At 33.9% G+C, this 21,329-nt stretch overlaps 1 protein-coding gene across 2 annotated transcripts in view; it reads right to left on the bottom strand.

The window, feature by feature from the left end:
• The window catches only part of Csmd3 (CUB and Sushi multiple domains 3), a 976,611-nt gene that overhangs the window by 882,152 nt on the left and 73,130 nt on the right, over nt 1-21,329 (bottom strand). For both annotated transcript variants that reach the window (XM_041637611.1, XM_041637612.1), the window contains exon 2: nt 3,818-4,040. In XM_041637611.1, coding sequence (XP_041493545.1) covers nt 3,818-4,040 — 223 coding nt within the window. The remainder of the gene's footprint in view (nt 1-3,817; nt 4,041-21,329) is intronic.

The raw sequence follows: 21,329 nt of genomic DNA, 5'->3' as shown, positions 1-21,329 counted from the left end.
ATTTAATGAAACTAGAGTTGCTCTTATGTTGAGAGAAACACCACCACTTCAGAATAATGTACAATGTATCTAGTTTTTCCATTACAGTCAAATGCCCAAATGACCTGCTATACCCAAATATGAGTGAAGAGACCATAGCTTATGTCATATGAAACATAAGGAAGGCAGAAGACTTTCTTATCAATGATACTACAAAATGACCATTGTCATCTTGGTTTTGTTATCATGCAACCACTGTCTATAATCACAAGAAGTTTCCTAATGCCACTGTATAAGTTTCCAGATGAATAAATTTGAATAGACAGAAGTAATAAAACATATAAAACATCTTCTTTGAGTTCTACCCAGCTATGACGCCTATGAACCATATCAATGACCATATAATGATAATGCATGCATAACTTTCTATTAATCAACAGACCTCTAATCGTACTTAAGACCCAATCAACAATGCCTGATACTAGAAGATTAGCTTACTATTCAGTGCTAATGAGGTCATAGTTATTGCTAAAAAATCTGCAACCATTAAACTACTAAAGAAACAAAACCACTAACAAAATATAATCATTTGTCCTTATAGCCACAGATAAGAGCAGTCTTCTCTTCTCTAAAGGAAATGTCTCTTTGCAACAGATAGAGAACACTACACAAAACCACATACAATCAAAAAGAAGAATCATGGAGCCCAGACCCAGTGGACATACCTACAAAATAATCTTGCATCGAAAGCCCAAGAAAATTTATGGAAAATGGGGTTGAAAGAGTCTAGAAGTCAGAGTATTAGGGCGTTTGTTGTTATATGGTGTCTTCTAGTAATAACAGAAGCTATACTCATAGAATCACCAATAGGACCACCCAAGGTGAGCTAAATAGGGATGGCACCAATGAAAATATCAAACTAGACAGAAAAAAACAAGTCCTCAGCCTACATAAATATTAAAATATATTTAATAGAAATTAAGAGAATTGGCCGGGCGGTGGTGGCGCACGCCTTTAATCCCAGCACTGGGGAGGCAGAGGCAGGTGGATCTCTGTGAGTTCGAGACCAGCCTGGTCTACAAGAGCTAGTTCCAGGACAGGCTCCAAAGGCACAGAGAAACCCTGTCTCGAAAAACCAAAAAAATAAAAAATAAAAAAAATAAAAAAAAATAAAAGAAATTAAGAGAATTGTCTTAGTGACAAAAACTGAGGTTTGAGGCTAACTATATTTCTATATAATTAGAAGAATGGTAGGATGGTCCATCATTTCTGCAGTGTTATGATATATCTCCAGCAGGATATAGTTCAAGAAAAAAATTCTCTGGAAGTCATAAAAGCAGTGAAATGTAAATATAAATTTTTAGAAGAAAGAAGAGCAGATGAGCCATGAGGACATGAACTAATGGGGAATATGATGCCATGCGAGAGAGCAAAAAACAAGAACACAGTGAGTCAAAGGAACAGGCAAAGATAAGTCAAACCCTGCCTGTTCCACTTCCAGCTTCTAATCAAACAGCCAATGTTCTGCATAAGCACAGTCTGGAGGACCTTAAGGCTGCTTCGTAGAATTCTTTTTCCCAGTCGTTCTCACAAAATTCAACCCTGACATTAGCACCAGTATTTCTTTAAGCACAAAGATCAACAGAAGCAGATGTTTTCAGTAAGCAAAAGAGAACATGATGTACATTAGAAGAGAGCTCTCTAACAGAAATGCCACGAATGAACAGAAAAAAGAAAAGCTTTCTGTTTATATAACTATACATTATGTGTTGAAGAACATTCCTTTTGTTATCAGTAAAAAGTAAGCAGGTTTTTTCATAACTACATAAACCTCGAATAAATTACACAGATCTAGTTTTAAACAGATAAAATTGGTTTGCAATGATAGTTGTTTGTTCCTCTGTATTTAGAAAGGGTTACATTGGACAAGTGAATTCTAAATATATAGGCATAACCTGATGTTTCCATACAATGTTACTACTCATTTGTATGATTTCAGAGCTGTCCATTTGGTATTAGACGACCAATTAGGGGTTTGCCTCTGTGGAAGACTCTTTCTCCTACATTTACTATTCCTTAGTGGGCTGTAGTTCTTTGTCTAGAGTTGAATCTTTGTAACCCTTTTTCATGTATATTGGTATCATTCTTATTCAGGTATTGTTTAGTTGCTTATTTTGGTGATTTTGGGCATAGCTTATGACATCTTCTTTTCAGATTTAATATTACGTCATTAACCCAAAAATTCCAGTTGATGCTGTCTGTGTAACAGTACATGGGTGTAGAACCACTAACTGGAGTGCAGGAAGCCTTTCAAGGACCTCGTCTATGAAGAGACCTGACTATCCCTTTTGTAGCATTTGTCAGTTTCCCAAGGCTTAAAATTACAAAAGTTATTTTATTTCCTTCTTTGCTTTTTTCTTTTTCTTTTTATTGGGTGATGATTGATACAAAGACCCTTAACTTGTTAATCCATAAGAATAAAGTTCTGAGTTCTAAAAGCAATATCTTTGTTAACTTTCTTTCCCCAGTGCTCAGGTTCATAATGAAAGAAGGGGCAGAAAGATTTTAAGTAGCCTTGATAGTGGAAATCTACTATGAAACATTTGTTGGACCACTGAATACATGACTACATGTATTTGTTTTATATAAAAGAGAAAAAATGAAACAGTATTGTGTTCTCTCATTCCTTAAGTAAATGGATATGTGCAAAGATACAGTCAGTACATCTATAGAGGCCACCAGATAATATTGAAAGGGTTAGCTCATTTTTATGTTTACCTCAATTATACATAATACATAACTGATGTGAAGAAAAACTACAAAAGCCTTTGTTCTATGAATATTATTATAGCTGTCATGAAATTCTTAGACTTCCTTTGTTATCTCTTATAACCCATGGCTGGATGTGAACAGCTATGGGAAGTATGGTGGTCTGTATAAAAATGGTCTCTATAGGACCATAGTGAGTGGCACTATTAAGAGGTGTTGCCTTGTAGGAATATGTATCACTTTGTTGAAGGAAGTGGACTTTGATGCTCAAGTCAAGTCAATTGTGAAACTTTCTGCTCTGTGCCAGTATGTACGATAAACTCTCAACTACCGTGTATACTTATAACCTGCCATATTTCCCACCACAATGACAATGGAATAAATCTCCAAACTCTACACCAGTCCCAATAATATGCTTTTATTTATAAGAGCTGCTATGGCCATGGCATCTCTTCACAGCAATAAAACCCTAACTAAGACAGTTAATATATATAAAGTTTATATATTTATATATATATATATGTGTGTGTGTGTGTTTATATTTGTATGTGTGTGTGTGTGTGTATAATTCCATTTGTAGGGTCAGAAATATAGGATTTGTTTGCTCAAAAGTTGCTTTCTTCAATTATTTGGATACTTCCTCTGAAATTAACGTATTTCTCTTTTATATAAATATGGAATTTACAATGTTTTCTTTTTATACAACTGCATATTCCATTTGACACATACCTCTAAAAGACATTTTTTATACTATAATTTTACTTTGCCCCAAGTTTTGACCACAATAAATAAAGTCTCAAGATAATAAACTAAAACTCCAAACACCATAACTATTTTAAAGGATCACATTCAATTTGTATTTATCCATGGATAGATAATAATTATTAGTATTAGGAATTCAGATCTATGAAGAAAATTTTATCATTAAAAAATTTTATATTTTCAAATGAAAAATACTTGTTTATTCAATATGAATTTATTATAACAAGCCATATGATAAACATTTTCTTTGAAACAAGTTTTTCCATGATATAGTTTATGTCTAATGTTCCACTGAAATTTTACTAACCTTGTCCTAAAGTTCGTAGGGTGAGGATGTCCATCATATAAGGATAAATAGTCGTATTCCTCTTCTAGCGCAAATGACTGAAAAACAATTTGTATTCTATTTCGTTCTTCTGCTATTATTACCCATGTACAGTTTGCACCATTTGGATATCCATATGGAAAACCAGGGCTTTCTATGGTGCCATTAAGTCCTTTTAAAGTTCCACCACATGTATAAATAAAACCTGCAACAAAAGATAAATAAATTGTCATTGTTATAGAATACAAAACAAAAATCAGTGACTTTTTTTTTGAAAATTCTTGGTTTTTTATAAGAGCCATTGACAAATTTTCAATGACATTTTAAGATTTATGTAGGTTGCATAAATATGGATGTAACATATTTATGGACCATTTGATACATAATGTGAATTACAAATAATTGGATTATAATTTATCAGATTAAACTTAATATGACAAAAGAAGTTGATAAAATCATCCACTGTGTTGTTTTTTTTGCCATTGTGACCTAACAAATAAAATTCCCAAACATATCAGTTTCTTTCACATTCTTTTCAATCTAATTCTGGGAAGAAATAAACAATATTGAAAATTAATTATACAAAGCACAATGGGTCTGAAAAGTTTAAATCCATCTTTTTTACATAGCACACTTTGAATATATATACTAAGTTATACCTATACTGTGTTTTGAGAGAACCTGCTCATCTAACTACAAGAGAAGAATTTGTGAAGTAAATTCTATACAACAGTTTTAATTTTATAAAAGTGGTTTATTTTAAGATGATCCTAAATTAACCAGGGTGTTAAACTTATATAATAAAATAAACCTAAGTATTTGGTATTGATGATATTACTTTTTTATACTAATTTTGTGGGAGGTCAAAGTCCATGAGTGCTCAGAGACAATTTGACAAGGTACTGTATTATTAGCAAACTAGTTTGTTCGAATATACTGATAGAGACATTTTTATGAGCAGAACCATGAACAGAAATTAAGAGGTCACAATTGGAGAATGAGGAAGACAGAGGCTAAGTTCAAAAGTTTAGTGCTGTGGGATAATGGTCTTATACCCTGTATAGATTTGTCACTTGTATTGGTTTAATAAAATACTGATTGGGCCAGTAGCCAGGAAAGAAGTGTAGGCAAAGCCACCAGACTAGGAGAATTCTGGGAAGAGGAAAGGCTCAATCTGAAGTCACCAACCACACATGGAGGAAACAAGATGAGAATGCCTCTCTGAGTAAGGTTCCAAGCCATGAGGCTAAACATAGATAAGAATTATGGGTTAATTTAAGTTCATAATAAGTCTGAACTAATACGTCAACCAGTATATCATTAATATAAGCCTCTGTGTTTTGTTGGGACTGAACGGCTGTAAAATTGGGCAAGACAGAAACCTACTTGTAATCCATACTGTTCCTCAAATCACAGCAACAGTTTGTAGTTGCTGAGTGAGTCAGATCACCCCACAATAGCCACTTGCACTAGATTAGCTGCCTGTAATAGGTCTACTCCTAAGAAGGTGTCTCATGGATAAATTCAAAACTCTTGGATTTTTACTTAGTTTAGAAGTCTGTACGTAGCACTATTATTATATAGCACAAATATAAATCTGTACTTAGTGCTACTGCTGCAAAATAAATGATAAAATTATTGTTATTGTTCGCTTTTTTAAAAGCTTACCAAGAATTTAGATCAGATAGAGGCTTAAAAAGTCAATACTTGCCTATATTCATATATTTTTTGCTCAATCATCAAAAGTCAAACAGGGTATTTTAAGATTTTCAAAAGCAAACAAATAAATAAATAAATATTAAAAGGTCTCTTTCAAATTGCTTCCTGCACAGCAATTACTTTGAAGCCTAAGGTTAATTAGCTATCAGCCATTTCTATTAGTTTTCTGCCTGAACAGCATCCAATTTGAAGTTCATAACAAAATGCAAGCATGAATCCCTTCAGCAACAATGTGATCAATGGGCTGTTTTATATATTCTCAAGCTACATGACCCTGAAGATTTCAGACAAAGGGCATATGTTTTAAAATAACACACTCATTTTGTCTGCTCATTTGTTAAGGTGCTTTTGGTTCATATATTGCAAACTTTTTTATTTAGGCAATTAAAAGATGCACCTGTTTTTAGTGTCCTTCCTTTTCTATATTCTTCATTTTTAATTTTTATTTTGTTAGAATAAGCATGCATTATACATGAAAATTATTTTTAAAGTTATATATTTTGAATGAAAGTAATTTAAAATCACAAATAGAATTTCAAGAATTAAAAATGAAAACTACCCATTAGTGGCATAGGGTTTTACCCTGCTATTAACTGTTTCCTTTTCTATATATTTTCTAGGCATATGAACAACTTTGAATTTTTATATGCATTTGATATATTTTACAAGATACATTTTAAAAATAAGTACCCATTTTGTGTTATTTAATTCATGTATTTCTTAAGGGCATTCCTGCACAATCAGTATTCTCTTGATAAGTCCCTGTGTCTATTGTTTCTTATCTTACCAGAGAATATATACTTATTTTCTACTCAACACAACAAATCACAAAGATGAAATTCAAGCTTTTTGGTCTCTTTCTCATATCATAACTCTCCAATATAACAAGAGATGTGATTGGAAGAAAGGTTTTTAGGTACACAGAGCACTGAAATTACTATATAACACTGTAATACTTTTTAAGGCATAAACCTCATCTGCTCTTATCCGAACTATTCCTACAATCATAAGGAGTTTCCTAACCAAAAGTGCCATAGCTCATAACTCAAAATCCTTGTCTTAATCTCAGCTGATTAAAATTGTGAATATGGAACACAGGATCAGAAGTTTGTCCATCAGGAGTACTCTCATAAGAAAACAGAGACACACATGGAAAACTATTCTGGCAATATTTCCCACTACTATCATACATTCTTCATGTCACAAATGGTACAGAGAATATGTATTTAATTATTTGAGATCTGCAGCTAATTTAGAAAAGTGAATGAGAACTCTAAAGTAAGAACGTGTATGTTTGCTTTTCTAAAGCACTGCAGCTTGCCTTCTGAGTCAGTGTACTAAAAATTTAAATATATCAATTGTTACACTTCACCTTTTGTGAACAAAAGTTTTATGAACATCCTTCTTTGACATATTTACCTAGGTGTGTTGTTAAAATATCACAGGTAATAAATCCTTTTGGCTTACATATCCTACTTTTTAAAAAATACATCTTATTTGTCTATGCTTTTCCATATTATGTTGAAACATTTCTGGAAAATATTTCAGTTAACATTATTTATAAGTATTTTTTCTTATTATCTGCACCATGATACACCATCCAAAAACATAGCTTATTCTATAGCAATTTGACTGAATTGCCTTAAATATTAAACAAACAGTAAATGGAAATCTTCCACTCAAATCACCCATTCTTTATGATTATTTTGGGTAATTTCATACTGTTTCACCTTCACAAATATTTAAGAATTTACACACACACATACAGACACAGAGAGAGAGAGAAACACACACTTACACACTTCTCTTTCTTTTGTTATCTTGCTTTAGGTTTTTGAGCCAGGATTGTACTATATGTCTAAGAATGAACTGTCATTCACCTTGAATGTTATCTTGGTTTTAGCTTAAAATCTGCAACTCCTAAACATTGTAATTGTAGTTGTTCAATTATTTATAAAGTATGTGTATTATCTGAAAAGCATACCACTATAAATCATGTTGATAGGATCTCTGAATTGCCAATTTATAGAAATTATCAGAGTTATTATATGCCTTTACTCTACACAATTATATTAGTAATTTTTCTCTGGCTCTGGTTCTGATTTCAGACTTATCTTGCTGGTGAACATAGAAAAATCACCAACAAAATGCTAACAAATAGACTGTTTCATCAAATAAGAGAATATAGACTCTACGAAATGGTCTCTATGCTGAAACCACAAGCATCTTCAACCATAACATAGATATCAACAAGAATAATACATCATATTAATGGTAATTTCATATTCTGTTAGTAGTACTGCTGGAGATTAGAATACATATCTTACTTATTACACTAAATGTATTACATTGAAAATGAATACTTATGACTTCCTGCACAAGGCAACACCATTCACATTATAAATATAACAATATATCCTGATACTTAAACTATCATTTGTACATATTTATTTATATATGATTATATCCTTAATTGCCTATATACTAAACCATATATGTATATATATAAATAAATGAAAAACACTGTAAATGCTTCAATCACTGAAAGTCCATTTGTATTTGCCTTCATCTTTATCCTTTTTTTCATTTGGTCTGTCATACTAGATTGATTTTTCTTGCACCTAAAATTATTTCTCAGTATTTGTTTTAACTAGTCAAAAATAAATTTGTTAGATTAATTTGGTAAAACCAAAAACAAAACAACCAACCAAAAGAACACTCCTCTCTAGTATTCAGCCCCCTCATTTTGTTGGAAGTTTTCACCAACACAAGCTGCTGCTCACAGTACTCAGTGCCAGCTGTTCTCTACTGAAGAATGTTCAGTCTTGTAAAGCTACTCCACTAAAAACCTTCAGCCAACCTTATTTCAAGGTATAAAGAATCTTAGATAAATAAATTATAATCGTCGCCTGAAATACTCTTTCAAACAAAAAACAATTCTCAGAGAAATCAAAAGTTCATGCATGATACAATCATTCAAGTGGCCTTCGCCCTCCCTTGTCTAGTAGGTTTGTAGCTTATTAGAATATTCTAGTTTATACTTGATTTCTTATCCTTCTTCTTCACACCGCTTTGTGTGGACCAAGTAACCATTCCTTTGTTTCACAGTGCAGTAAAATACACACTGCTTTTCCACATTTATTGTCCCTTTGTTTAACATCCGTGTGCAGATTTGTCTGTTAAGCCTGGGGAGACCTAAAATATTCACTCTCTTCCATAATAAGGCACACATAAGCTATAGAAAAATCAAAACATATTTAGTTGTATTTGAAAAATCTAACAGACACAAAGCAATATTTTTGCAAAACTTGCCAGTTTTATATAAACAATGGTGGGAAGCTGTTCAGACTCCTGACTCCTTTGTCAAAGCATTACCAGATCCAGTAAGCACTGCACTGTAATGCCTAAGGGTAGGAACTACGTTTTTATTGCTTTCTTACTTCAAATCCTCATTCTATTATGCATTTTAAATGTATAGATTATTCCTATAAATGAATAGCCTGGATGATAATTATTTTATAAAGTATCAAAAGAAGGAGTAGAGAATGTTAATCAGTATATTCCATAAAAGGTAAGATCAGGAAAAAATTAAAATAAAATTATAATAAAGATACCTTTTAAGTTGTTCTGGTCAATTGTAAAAGAATCTTTGAAACACAGCTATAGTTTTTTTTTTTTTTTTTTAGTTTTGAAGCTCTGTAGTCAATGAGATATCATGTTGCAAAAATCTATGTGTTGAAGCATTAGATTTTGATAAATTATGGGTTTCCTGAAACATAATCACAGATTGCACATTCTATCATTCATAATATATGTATTAAGTAGGTTTAATCAGAGAATTTTTGTATAATTAGTCAATATAATGATTGTGAATCATATTTTTCTGTCATGAATACCTTAATCTCTTGAGTTTTAGCCACTAAAATGGAGTGAGTGACAAGTAATTATAACCTGTAAAATTTAGATGCCCTAAACTTAAAATACTTAATATAATTTCAACAATTTTGAGCAATTTTAAATCTTCATAACATTGGATTCTTTTACTAATACAAGTGTGGGCTGGAGTGATGGCTCATAGGTTAAGAGCATTGACTGCTCTTCCAGAGATCCTGAGTTCAATTCCCAGTAACCACATGGATGGCTCACAACTATCTATAATGAGATCTGGTGCCCTCTTCTGGCCTGCAGGCATACATGCAGACAGAACACTGTATACATAATAAATAAATAAATCTAAAAAAAGAAAAGAATACAAGTGTGTGTGTGTGTGTGTGTCCGTACTGTAACAACTAGTGAAAAAACAGAACTTTTTAATTAAAACATTCCTCTTCTCTTTAGATGAAATATTTGCTCGCATGTACCTCCTCATCATAATTTAATGTTATAATTTAAGTATTGGAAGTACATAAAGCTAAATAAGTCCCTAGCAGATAGGGAGTTCTGTGGGGCAGTCAGCCTTTTTGAGTTATCCAGAATGGCTACACTTCTATTGGACAATTATTGTGTGGACTGGCCATGACTCCTGCCAAACTTATAGAACACAAGAAAAGGTATCTGCAATTTAATGTTCTAAAATCATAACAGTTTTGACTGTCTGACTTTGCATCTTTCTTTTACTTTCTAACTTTCCCAGCTACATAATATTTACAACATCTATAAAATGTCAGAATTTAAGTTTCTAAGTGATATTGACCAATTTTGAGTGCATATAATATAAGAACTTGAAGCAATGAACTGTATTTGCATATCACATTCAAAATTCCTGAATGGTTATACAAATTGGAAATGGTATACCATTTTAAGTTGGAAAATATCTATATGATGGGTATTGTTTTTCCAAGCTAAATATTTCTGTGTCTTTTCCATTATATCCTGCTGTCCTGAGATGCTGGCCCATGAAGATATCTTTCAGGTATGGCTTTCTGGCATGTTAAGCCTCCATGTAAACTTTGTCATTGTAAGACAGAACCGTAGATTTAAAAAGAAAGAAGAAATAAAATATTCAGAAGACAGAGAAATCTGTAGCATGATTAATAAAAATCCAGAGACCAAATTTGAAGTCAGAAAAGCAAAACAGCCAGCCACCTCAGTCTGAAATGGCAATGCTGCCTCCAGGAATCTCAGAATGACAATGTATATGAGTGATGTCCCATACCGTTTTATATTCCTCTCTCGGGATGGGATTAAAGGCATGCACAACTACTACCCAGTTTCTATGGCAAACTAGTAGGCCAGTGAAATTAAACATGTGTGTCACCACTGCCTGGTCTGTAAAGCTGACCAGTGGGGCTGTTTTACTCTCTGATCTTCAGACAAATTTTTATTAAAATACAATGAAATATCACTACAGAGATGACTATTCTTAAACGTGACGATGAATATTATTCATTATTTTTGATGTGTAAACTTATTGTAAAATTCTATAACTTATCAGAAATCCTGACAAAGCAAGCCAATCTCCAGTAAAGTAGACATCTCCATATCATGATTAAACCACCGACCTCATCTCTGAACACTTTGGTAATTAGAGGATAATATATTGTTTAATGTTTATTTGTCCTTGATTAAAGAAGACAAAGGCCTCACTTTGAAATTCTGTTCTGTTCATTGAAGCATTTACAAATAATGATTCATTTAATTTTCTCAAATTCCCTGTGAGGTATATCCTCTAATCTCAATTTTCAGTTGAAGCAATAGACAAGGGAAGAAAGAATAATTAGAAGTAATGGAGTTGATAGGTACCAACGAATAAAGCAAGGATTTGAACAGACACATATACTCCTGTATTTAATTTTACACAGCTGCAGTTTTTCATATACTAAGAGCTCCCTCCAGCAGTCTTTACTGTTGTTACGGATTCCTTCCCCTTTCTCTTCATTACTCAGCCATAGAATATATAGCTTTGGAAAATAATTCTGCAGAGGTAGTTCAAAGGTCAGTTAAAAGCTGATGTACCAACAAACACCTTTGTAACTTTTCTTTCTTTTTATTTATTTATTATGTTTATTTTTCATTTTCAAAACAGATTCTCACTATGTAGCTCTGGCTGTTTTGAAACTTACTTTGTATACTAGAATGGACTAGACTAGACTATAACATAGAGAAAGATCTGATTGATTCTGTCTTCTCAGCTTTCAAGTGCTGGAACTGATTTTGGGAGCCTGTATTTGAAGCTGCCTCTTTAAATTTTACTTCATATTTAAAGACAGATTTTTATCTCTTATTATAATATAACTTGCTAGCAATTTTCATAAGTAATGAAGTTAAAAAATATGAATATTCTGTATTATGTGATAAGTTAGGGTAGTGTTGATAGGAAAGTCAGTTTATTCTGAGACTTCTATATTTTCACCTTGCCTGTTGTATAAAAAAAAGCTTATCTATTTTCACTCACTCTACACACTTTTCAATATTGTGTGTGTGTGTATTGGTGTGTATATGTTTATGTGTGGATGTTTCTGTCTGTACAGATAGAGTCCAACCTCTGCTGTCTTCCTCAATCATTCTCCGATTACATTTTGAGACAGTGTCTCCATGAATCTGGATCTTGTGGATTTAGTTAATATGAACGGCCAAAGGCATTCAGAGATCCTCCTGCCTCTGCCTGCGCAGGACTGGGGATGCACATCTGCCACACCTTCATTTGGAGGCCGTGGATTGGATTTAAGTACTTGTGTACTGAATACTTTACCAGCTGAGCCTTTCCCCAGCTTCCTTACACCCCATTTTAAATCAGATATTAAAGTTAAAAAGAGTCTCTGAGGAATAAATTAGAAAATCACGTCATTGCATCAAAATTAAAAAAAAATGATTAGACTAATAGGGAAATTCATAGTAATGTTCTGGTGTTCAAATTTGTTATTTTGTGGGATATAAACAAATATTCCTACCTAGATTCCTTATAGGCAGCTTACAACTGTGGGGTAGAAGAAGAAAAACTACTAGGATTTCATAGTTCCAGGCACTTATGTTCCTTTCCCTTGTTTCTAAATGACAAAATGCACTACAGGAAATGGACTTCATCTCAGTTGCTATACTTGGACTCTTCCTACCTCAGTCACTCTTTTCCTGACTCTTTCAAAAACCTAAGGAGGTAAGCTGTTGACCATGTTTTATTTTGAAAACTTTCTTACAAAAATGAATAAATAAATCTTTGAAAGGAAGCACTGGTATGGAAAAAGCAAAGAAAAAATATTTCTACAACAATAAAGAAGTTAAAAGCCTTTTCGTGGCTGCACTCAAACTTATCTCCATTTTGACACTTATTTTTTCTTACTATAGCAGCCATGATGTGATTTTTCCCCTTGTATTCTTGCTCTGTACGTCTCGGCCTACTGCTAATAATATCTGCTGCGGTTATTATCTCCTTCCACACCTCCATGGCTCTTGCCTTGTGCCTGAGGTTACTATTTACTTGAGAAGAAAACAGTGTATTGAAGTATTTGCAAGCTGGAAAATCCAAGTTTTGTGGTTCTGGAAAGTGGAGGTTAGCATCCCTTGGCACACTGGAAAACAAGTCACAAAGACTTCTGAATTCCCTTGCATGCTTTCTTTCTTACAGGGTTTGGAAAACCAGAGGGTGAATGACAGCAATGATGACATTATCATTTGGGGGACACAATTCTGTAGGCTCTGTTATGCAGGGAAATAGAGGAGGGGGAAGATAACTTGTCATTGAATGGGTTTTCACACCACTAACGGTGTAATTCAGCTTCACTGTAGTGACAGTCCAGCTTGAACCTGCTGACAGATGGCTGCTGGCAAAAAGATATGGTTGAAACTCACTGTCAAGATATAAGCTTTCATGTTAACTGAACAACACATTTAAAAGAGCAGTTCAAAAGATGATGCAAATAAGGAGAAATGATATTTAGCTCTCACATCGTATGAAGCATATCTAAATGCTTCTAGTAGGCTAGGTGCTGGCAGAAGCGAGATAGCATAACATCCTAGGGGTGAGTATGTCCAGGAAAGAACAAGTCTTTAAAAAGGGTTTCAGCTAGTATTCTGTTGGGGGTTTGTATGACTAAGGATTCTCAGAGAAAAGGCCAAAGGTTGTCAAATAAGTAGAAGTGAGAGACACAGTCACCTCTGGCACTTAAACAGAATTCAGAACAAATGGAATAATTTTCATAGGCCATGACACAGGTATGCACTTTGCAAACTCTGCATAATTCCATTGGTGTCTTGGATTATTTTCATAAGTGTGAAGGTGATTAGTAAACAGTACCCATGAGAATTTTCCCCTAAATACTTTAATATGCAACACAGAATGTTAAGGTATTCTACTCTTGTTAACCTCGTTTAATAGAAATTAGAATGCAAGCCAGGGAATTTATATAATATCTTCATCTATGATAGATACATATAAGGGAAGTATCGTCTTGTACAAAATAGAGACACTAACTTAAGATCCCTCAGGGAAACATCTACAGCAGCATATTGGAAAAGAACACATTCTGATGACAAACTATTTCTTTACCAGAATGTAAAGCTTTGGGAACAAGTAATAAAAATAGAAATATATTAATTATTTAGAAATAATGAAGAAATCTAGAGATTAAGAAAGTGCAGTTAGAGCATTGCAAGAAAGGGCATCTTCATACAGATCGCTATTGTTTTCATTTCAAAATGTTTATTTTGAATACACAAAACATTTTATTAATTAGAGAGATTTAGCAATAGCCTGCTCTCAAGTTTCATTTGTTGTTTGTGTTTTTTTTCTTTGTTGGTTTTATTTTCTCAGAACTTAGATACACTAAGATCCATCTGCCCATCTTCTTCGGTTTTAGCCTTCCATGTATCATTCACAGTTTTCCATGGCTTCATTAATGAAATTGCATTTATCTTTAAAACACCATTAGACAATATTCAATGATATGATACTCACTTAATTCTGCCTCTTTCATTTAAGTATTTTTCAGTTAAGACCAAACAATCTTGGTCCAGGATGGAGGTAATGATTTGCTAGAATTTGTTGAGTCTGTTTTCCATTTTTCTGTAAGTGGAGAGTCACAAAATTCTGTGCTTCCATGTGTCATGATGTTTTTGAAAAGGTTTACAGAAGCACCAGCGACACCCACACAATTGACAATGCTCTCTATATACCCCATTCTCTGTGTCCCACAACTGAAATCTATGCCTAGATAGCTTCAAAATTTGATGAGCCTTCTTCTTTTGTTATTTTTAAAACTGCTCCAACTGCAGGTCCATAACATAAACCAGAACAAGTGCTGAATAAATAGTATCCAAGTCATTCCATTTAAAGCTTGAGTTTGTAAAGTATTATACTATTAACATTATTTTTTCCATGTTGGATGCATATAGAATGAAGGTCTTACCACAAATAAAACACTAGCTCATGAAATTTTATCATCAATGTTAGAAGTAAAGTGGATACAATAATTGGCAAAGATGCTTAATTATTTTTAGAGGGACATAAGGCATGCTGTAGCTATGACTTGCATAATAACCATTTGAAAGATAAAAAACAATTTCTAATAACTTGATACACTTAAATATTCAGTCTAATAAATAGACTATTTTCAAGCATGTACATTATTTCACATGGAATTAAATTCATACTTTCCTTGATAGCAGCTAGTCATTAGACAATATAGAAAATCTTGAGTCATACTTAATCTTAAAATGGGTTATAGTCCATAATATACGATATTTTCTTCCAATATTTTATCATATGTCGTTGTACTTGTGGTATTTATGCCAGTGCATAGTGAAATCTATTTATTCTCCTTAAATCTGGGCAGTATGTCTGATTCCCTAGAATAAAGCAAAAGTAAACGGATTGTAAGTCGATTCTTTTGTTTGGTTCATGAGAAGACAAGAAGTTAGAGGCTTCAAGCATAGGATCAAACTCGGCCCTCCTAATGTGGATGACAACTGTGGGGCTGGGCAGTTTGTGAGACCACTGGCCATGGACCAGTGTTTATCCCTAGTACATTCAGTGGAATTTTAGAGCCCATTCCCTACATAGGGACACCTTGCTCAGTCTAGATACAGGGGGAGAGTATTGGATCGGCCTCAAAATGATGTGACAGACTTTGTTGACTACAATGAGAGGGCTCATCCCCTCTGAAGACTGGAATTGGTGGGGTGGGGAAATTGCAGAGAACAGGAGGGGGAAGGGGAAGAGAAACTGGGATCGGTATGTAAAAAAAAAAAAAGATTGTTTAAAAAAATTAAGAAAAGAAGCCTTGGACACCATGAGAGGTGCTTACCTCCTATCAAGAAGCCATAGCCAATCACAACCACTACCCTTACTATGCAAGATGATGTCGAGAAAAAGTGAATTAAATCATTTTTAGTGTTGCAGTCCCAGCTGGGTCCCCAGCTTAAAATCAAGCTGTTGATTGATCACAGACAGCATTTAGAGAGAAACAGTCTACCCAACTGAGCACAATTACAGATAATTCTATAAATTTACATGTCATTGTTTAGGTATTACTTTTGAGATTGTAATATAATTACATCATTTCTTTTCTTTTTTTTCTTTCCTTCTTCTAAGCCTTTCCAGACAATATTTTGCTTTGTTCTCTTTCAATTCATGGTATCTTTCATCATTAATTGTTGTTCTGTAAATATATATGCATATACATTTATGTGCATGTATTTAGAAAAATATAAGACATGCTCGATTGCATAACCAATGGGTGTGCTCTTCCCTTGGGAAGACTATTTCTCTTGGTCTCACCATTTCTTAGTTGTCTGTAGTTCCTTGTCTAAGGTTGAGACTTGGAAGGAGTGGCAAAATTGTAATAATTAGAGGACAGGGTTTTGCTGCATATGAGACTGTGTCTCCTGAGGGATTTAAGAAGTTGTACCTGTAGAGTCTCAGAAGCACGATTGCCTAAATATATCATTGTTTTAATTCACTAACATTTGGAGATTATTTTCTACAAATTACTTCTTAGGTCAAGCAGAGTAGAAGACAGAAAAAAACTTGAACCTAAAGAATCAACGTGAAGATCTCGTCAGAGACTCCAGATTGAAAAATAGAGATATTTCTTAAAAGCAATAGGCAATGGAATTTGCAATTTATGAAAAGTATCCCTATAAACTGGAAAGATTTCTGTTTAGAGGGAAAACTGTAGTTGGAATGTAAAATGAATAAAAGATAAATAAACAAAAAGCAAATCAAATAATTACTGATCAAACATACTCAGACATTTTAAATTCAATGAGAAATGAAATCTGAACATATCAAGAGTTAAATCAATAATTAAAGTTTTTAACTTCTTTATAACTTTACTATAAATATGAAATTTTCTTTAAATCCTCTGATTTCTACTAATGACACTCATTGGGTATGTATGTTCTTTATTAATTTATGATATCTAATTTGTAGGTTCTGAGAAGAAAGATGACTGACATTTTCTAAATATTTTTGTTAGCATGGGATTAAGTGTATTATTACTATATGAATGTCTGACCTCTTACATCTTCTTCCTCGTGCAGAGTTCATGCCTCCTGTGTCTTTCAAGCCCAGACCCTGTCATACCAAGGCTGCACATCGTCAAACACGATGCTCCTCTCCCTTACTGCCTTCCTCTGCCTAATTTTAAGTTCTATGTATTTTTAAAACAGGGAAATGATTCATATTCCATTTGACTTACATGTCTTCTGTTCTCAATTCTCAACCGTTTGCTCTGCCTTTAAGTTATTCTAGCACGAGGTAAATACATACACGCATTGAAATACTCACCATACTCCATTATTGTGCTTCCTATGTGCTGGAAGGGATTTTTGAGTTCCTCACCTTCCATGCAGCTTAGACAAATAAATAATAGAAAGTGTAGTGTTTCTTGTATGGGTGAATAAGATGGAATGGAAAAATGCATGGTACAGTAAGTATTTATTGATGTTTGAAGTGCTTTGCAAATATTATGATGTTGATTCCTCGTTAATGGGTTGTAAAAATTCTTCTAACGGTGAAACTAAAGCCAAAACAATTAAATGAATATACATGAGAAAGGGAGATAAGATTACTTTTATTAATGATAGAAGCTTTTCTTTGCTTACTAAATAAATGTAGAAATTATTTCATACTGTTAATTGTATACAGTTGAGAGTAATGGTATTTATATTTGACCAAGATAGCTTTAGAAATGATTTAAGAAAAGCTGCTAGGGTAAAAAAAAAATTAAACTTATTGACTAAAATTTGTGACTTTCATTTAAATAAAGCAACCAAATTTATCATCAAGATAAAAGAAATACGCAGAGGTGATTTTAATTTAAACACTAGACACATAAAGTGTTTTGTAGGAAGTATCTTCTTTAATTCTTAGAAAACATTAGGAGATTATCATCTCCCTTTTTAAAGTAGAAATAGAAATTTAATCATGTTGACATAAGTAATAACTAAAAAAGTCATTTTCATGTTTTAGGTTTAAGTTCCTACATTTCTGTTACCAAAGAAAATAAAAGGAGACAGGAAAATCAAGATAGCTGGAACATGGGGTCTTGGTTTCCTTTCCTTTCGCGATCTGACTAAACAATTTAAGAGAGAGAGGATTTATTCCAGCTAACAGTTACAGGTTTTCAGTCTATCACAGTTCACAGTGAGGAAGTCAAGGCAGCAGTAGCTTGCATACATGCCAGTGCTTTGCTGGTCTTGTCCACTCTTTTTTTTTTTTTTTTTTTTTTTTTTTTGATTTTTCGAGACAGGGTTTCTCTGTGGCTTTGGAGCCTGTCCTGGAACTAGCTCTTGTAGACCAGGCTGGTCTCGGACTCACAGAGATCCGCCTGCCTCTGCCTCCCGAGTGCTGAGATTAAAGGCGTGCGCCACCATCGCCCAGCAGTGGTCTTGTCCACACTTATACAGCCCATATTATGCTGCCTAGGGTATGGTACCACCCACTGTGGGCAGATATTCCTACCTAATTTAAAATAGTCAATTGAAAGCTTCATAGATATGTTATAAGCCCTTTCCCAGGTGAGTCTAGATTTTGTAAATTTGACACTAGCCATCAGGACAAATGTTTTTAGAAGACAATTGTTCCTTCCCAAGTTTGTTTCATAGCTTTTATTATTATTAAAGAAACCACAAACCTTTTCCTATAGATTGAATCTAGCTATAATCCCTATGAATGTCTACTGCTTTAAAGTCTCAATATTGAGAAATAACATGTTCTAACATACTTGATGGTTACTGCTTGCCATTAGAGTTCTGTTTGAGCTCTATTTATAACCTTAGGATGTATTTGATCTGCATATGAAATGACTAACTCAATCTTCAGACTCATTATTCCACATCAATCGTAAATCCTAAGGTTAGGTATTAATATCCTTTAATACAATGTTAAAGACATAGTAAATGAACAAAGAAGGTCAAGTTAAGATAAAGCAAGAACTGGAACTGGAAGTATTCTCTCACTATCTAAGTAAAACCTGAAGGGACTCTGGCTGGCCCCAAGCATAGCAAACATGGCTCTGGCAGGCCTTTCCCTTCTCTGAATTCCTTCTGCCTTGCTGGAAACCAATAGATTACACTCTTAATGCTACCCACCAAGGTCTATTCTCTTATTTGGCCACTTCCTCCTCCTGTGGTTGACTACCAAGTTCCAGCTCTGAAAGTATTGAAGTCCAGCAATCAAATGCCCCATTTGACTCAACTAATTAACATGAAAATGAAACTGAAATGTATGCCCTGGCAATGCTAACGCATGCATGAGCCGTCCATATATCGGGTTCTGTTGAACTTGTTCACATTGGATTTCATGGTGACATAACCAATTAAAATTAAACACCAAATCCTAACGTGGGGTTTCCCACTTCACCCTTCAAACTACCATTTTCCTACATCTCACAACTGTTTCCTCCCTCTCCAGAGGCAGTCCTTTGCCACTGCCCCACTTTTTCTCCACAGATGTCTCTGTCCCCTTTCCCTTGTTCCCTTCCTCTTTGAACTCATTCTCTATCTTCTGTGTTTGTCTCTGATCCCTGCTAGCTGTCCCTCTGGCGCAAATAAATCTCCTTTCTGCTGAGACCTTGGCCGTGGGGGTCCTGAGCTGATAATACACCGATAATACATTGCATTTCCCACTGTACCAAGTGCAATGCAGCAGATTACTTTTCTGGTTATTTATGGAAAATAGGTTATAAAAGTTTTCCTGAGTGACACTCAAGATTATTTGGAGAATAAGTCTACAAAGAGGAGATAATAAAATGTTAAATAGAAGACTATCTAAATACCATAAAGAACACCAAAGTTTGTTTGTGATGAAGAAAGAATAGAGAACCTTCAGTAGGTGGTGAAGTCAACCTGATAGCAAGCAGGGTATGTAGAAAGACCCATCCGACAGATCAATAGCTAAGCATGTATTACAATTGAGTTTCTAGTTACTTGTAAACCATGCAATAATTTAAGATTGGTTTTGGAAATATATAGTAGACATGTGCAGAAGAGTAAACGGTATCAATTTATGGTTTAAAATGTTGAAATTAATGACTAGGTTTGGAAAAACAGAAGGCAAAATGCTGTAAAAACAGTTCTTAAAAATAAAATTTTCATTTCTGAATGGAGACTCGGAGAGCAACCAAAACTTTCAGGATTTTGTAAGTAAGCAACATTGTAGTGGACTAGGTATGAGAAGGGAAGACAAGTCAGACATTATTCTGAAATAAGATGGTGTTGGGTGTAAGAGGAGAACAAAGGGAAAGTCACTTGTGGAGGAAAATGAAGACATGTTGCCTGGAAAAAAAGATGCCTGCATATATAAATCAAAGAGGTCTGTGCATAATTGTGAAATATTTTTGCATATGAATGTTGGGAACAAGAAGTTGTAGGGAGAATGGTGGATAAAAGATTTTTGTACTAAATTATCTGCTAACAAGACCAATTTGTAGTTGAGCTGTTTATATCCCTTTGACTATAAAGAACAGTAATTATAGACAACACTGAAATACTATAAATTATTCAATTGCCTCGAATTTGTTAACCTCACATTCTTTTTCCCATGTGCCTGTTTTAGGCTGATCCTCTGCACCAAGACATTTTTAGATTTGTTTGAAATCTGGTATTATTTTATTCCAAGTGAGTTTAGCCAAAACTACTTTTACTTCATTCTGAGAAATTTTTGTTGTTGTAGTTGTTTAGTTTTGTTTCCATCTCTTTCCTGTTCATTAAAATGACATTATGTTTGTTCCGTTAAAGAAAACTCAAAATTTAGGTAAGGTTTTACATCATTGTTTTACACTTAGTAAAAGGAAATTTTCCCTGGACCATGTAATCATTCATGCTATGAATAATATTTCAAGATATTTTGACTTATGCTAGTCTATTAAGCAACATCACTAGCTAGAATAGATCTTTCAGGAATTACTTTATTTGCTAAATGAGATATTGAACGGACTTTACACCATTTGAGCATGTGTCTTGCGCAGGCCTTGCCCTTCCCTACCATTCCCTCTGCCTTGCTAAAAACTACTATATTCCTAAAGCCAGCCACTTACCAATAAGGTCTATACCCTTATTTGGCCGCTTCCTAGCCCTGAGGCTGACTACCAATGACCAACAATCAAAAGCCCCTTTTGGTTCTCATAATTAACATGCAAAATTAAAACTACACTTGAACCTACCACATGGTTTCACTTTAGCTCTATACACCACCATTTGCCTGTTTTCCAAGTAGGTTTTTTATCTATTCAGAGGCGCCTCCCAGAAAATACTCCCCCTCCCCTCCTTTTCCCTCATCCCCTTTCTCCTTTACCAGTGCATCCTAGCCCATTCTAATACAGACCTCTCCTTTTCCTCC

This window comes from Microtus oregoni, unplaced genomic scaffold (assembly GCF_018167655.1).
Source record: "Microtus oregoni isolate MIOR12 unplaced genomic scaffold, Mior012 000053F_ref0000044, whole genome shotgun sequence".
NCBI lineage: Eukaryota > Metazoa > Chordata > Mammalia > Rodentia > Cricetidae > Microtus > Microtus oregoni.
This window is presented reverse-complemented; position numbering and strand designations above follow the sequence as displayed.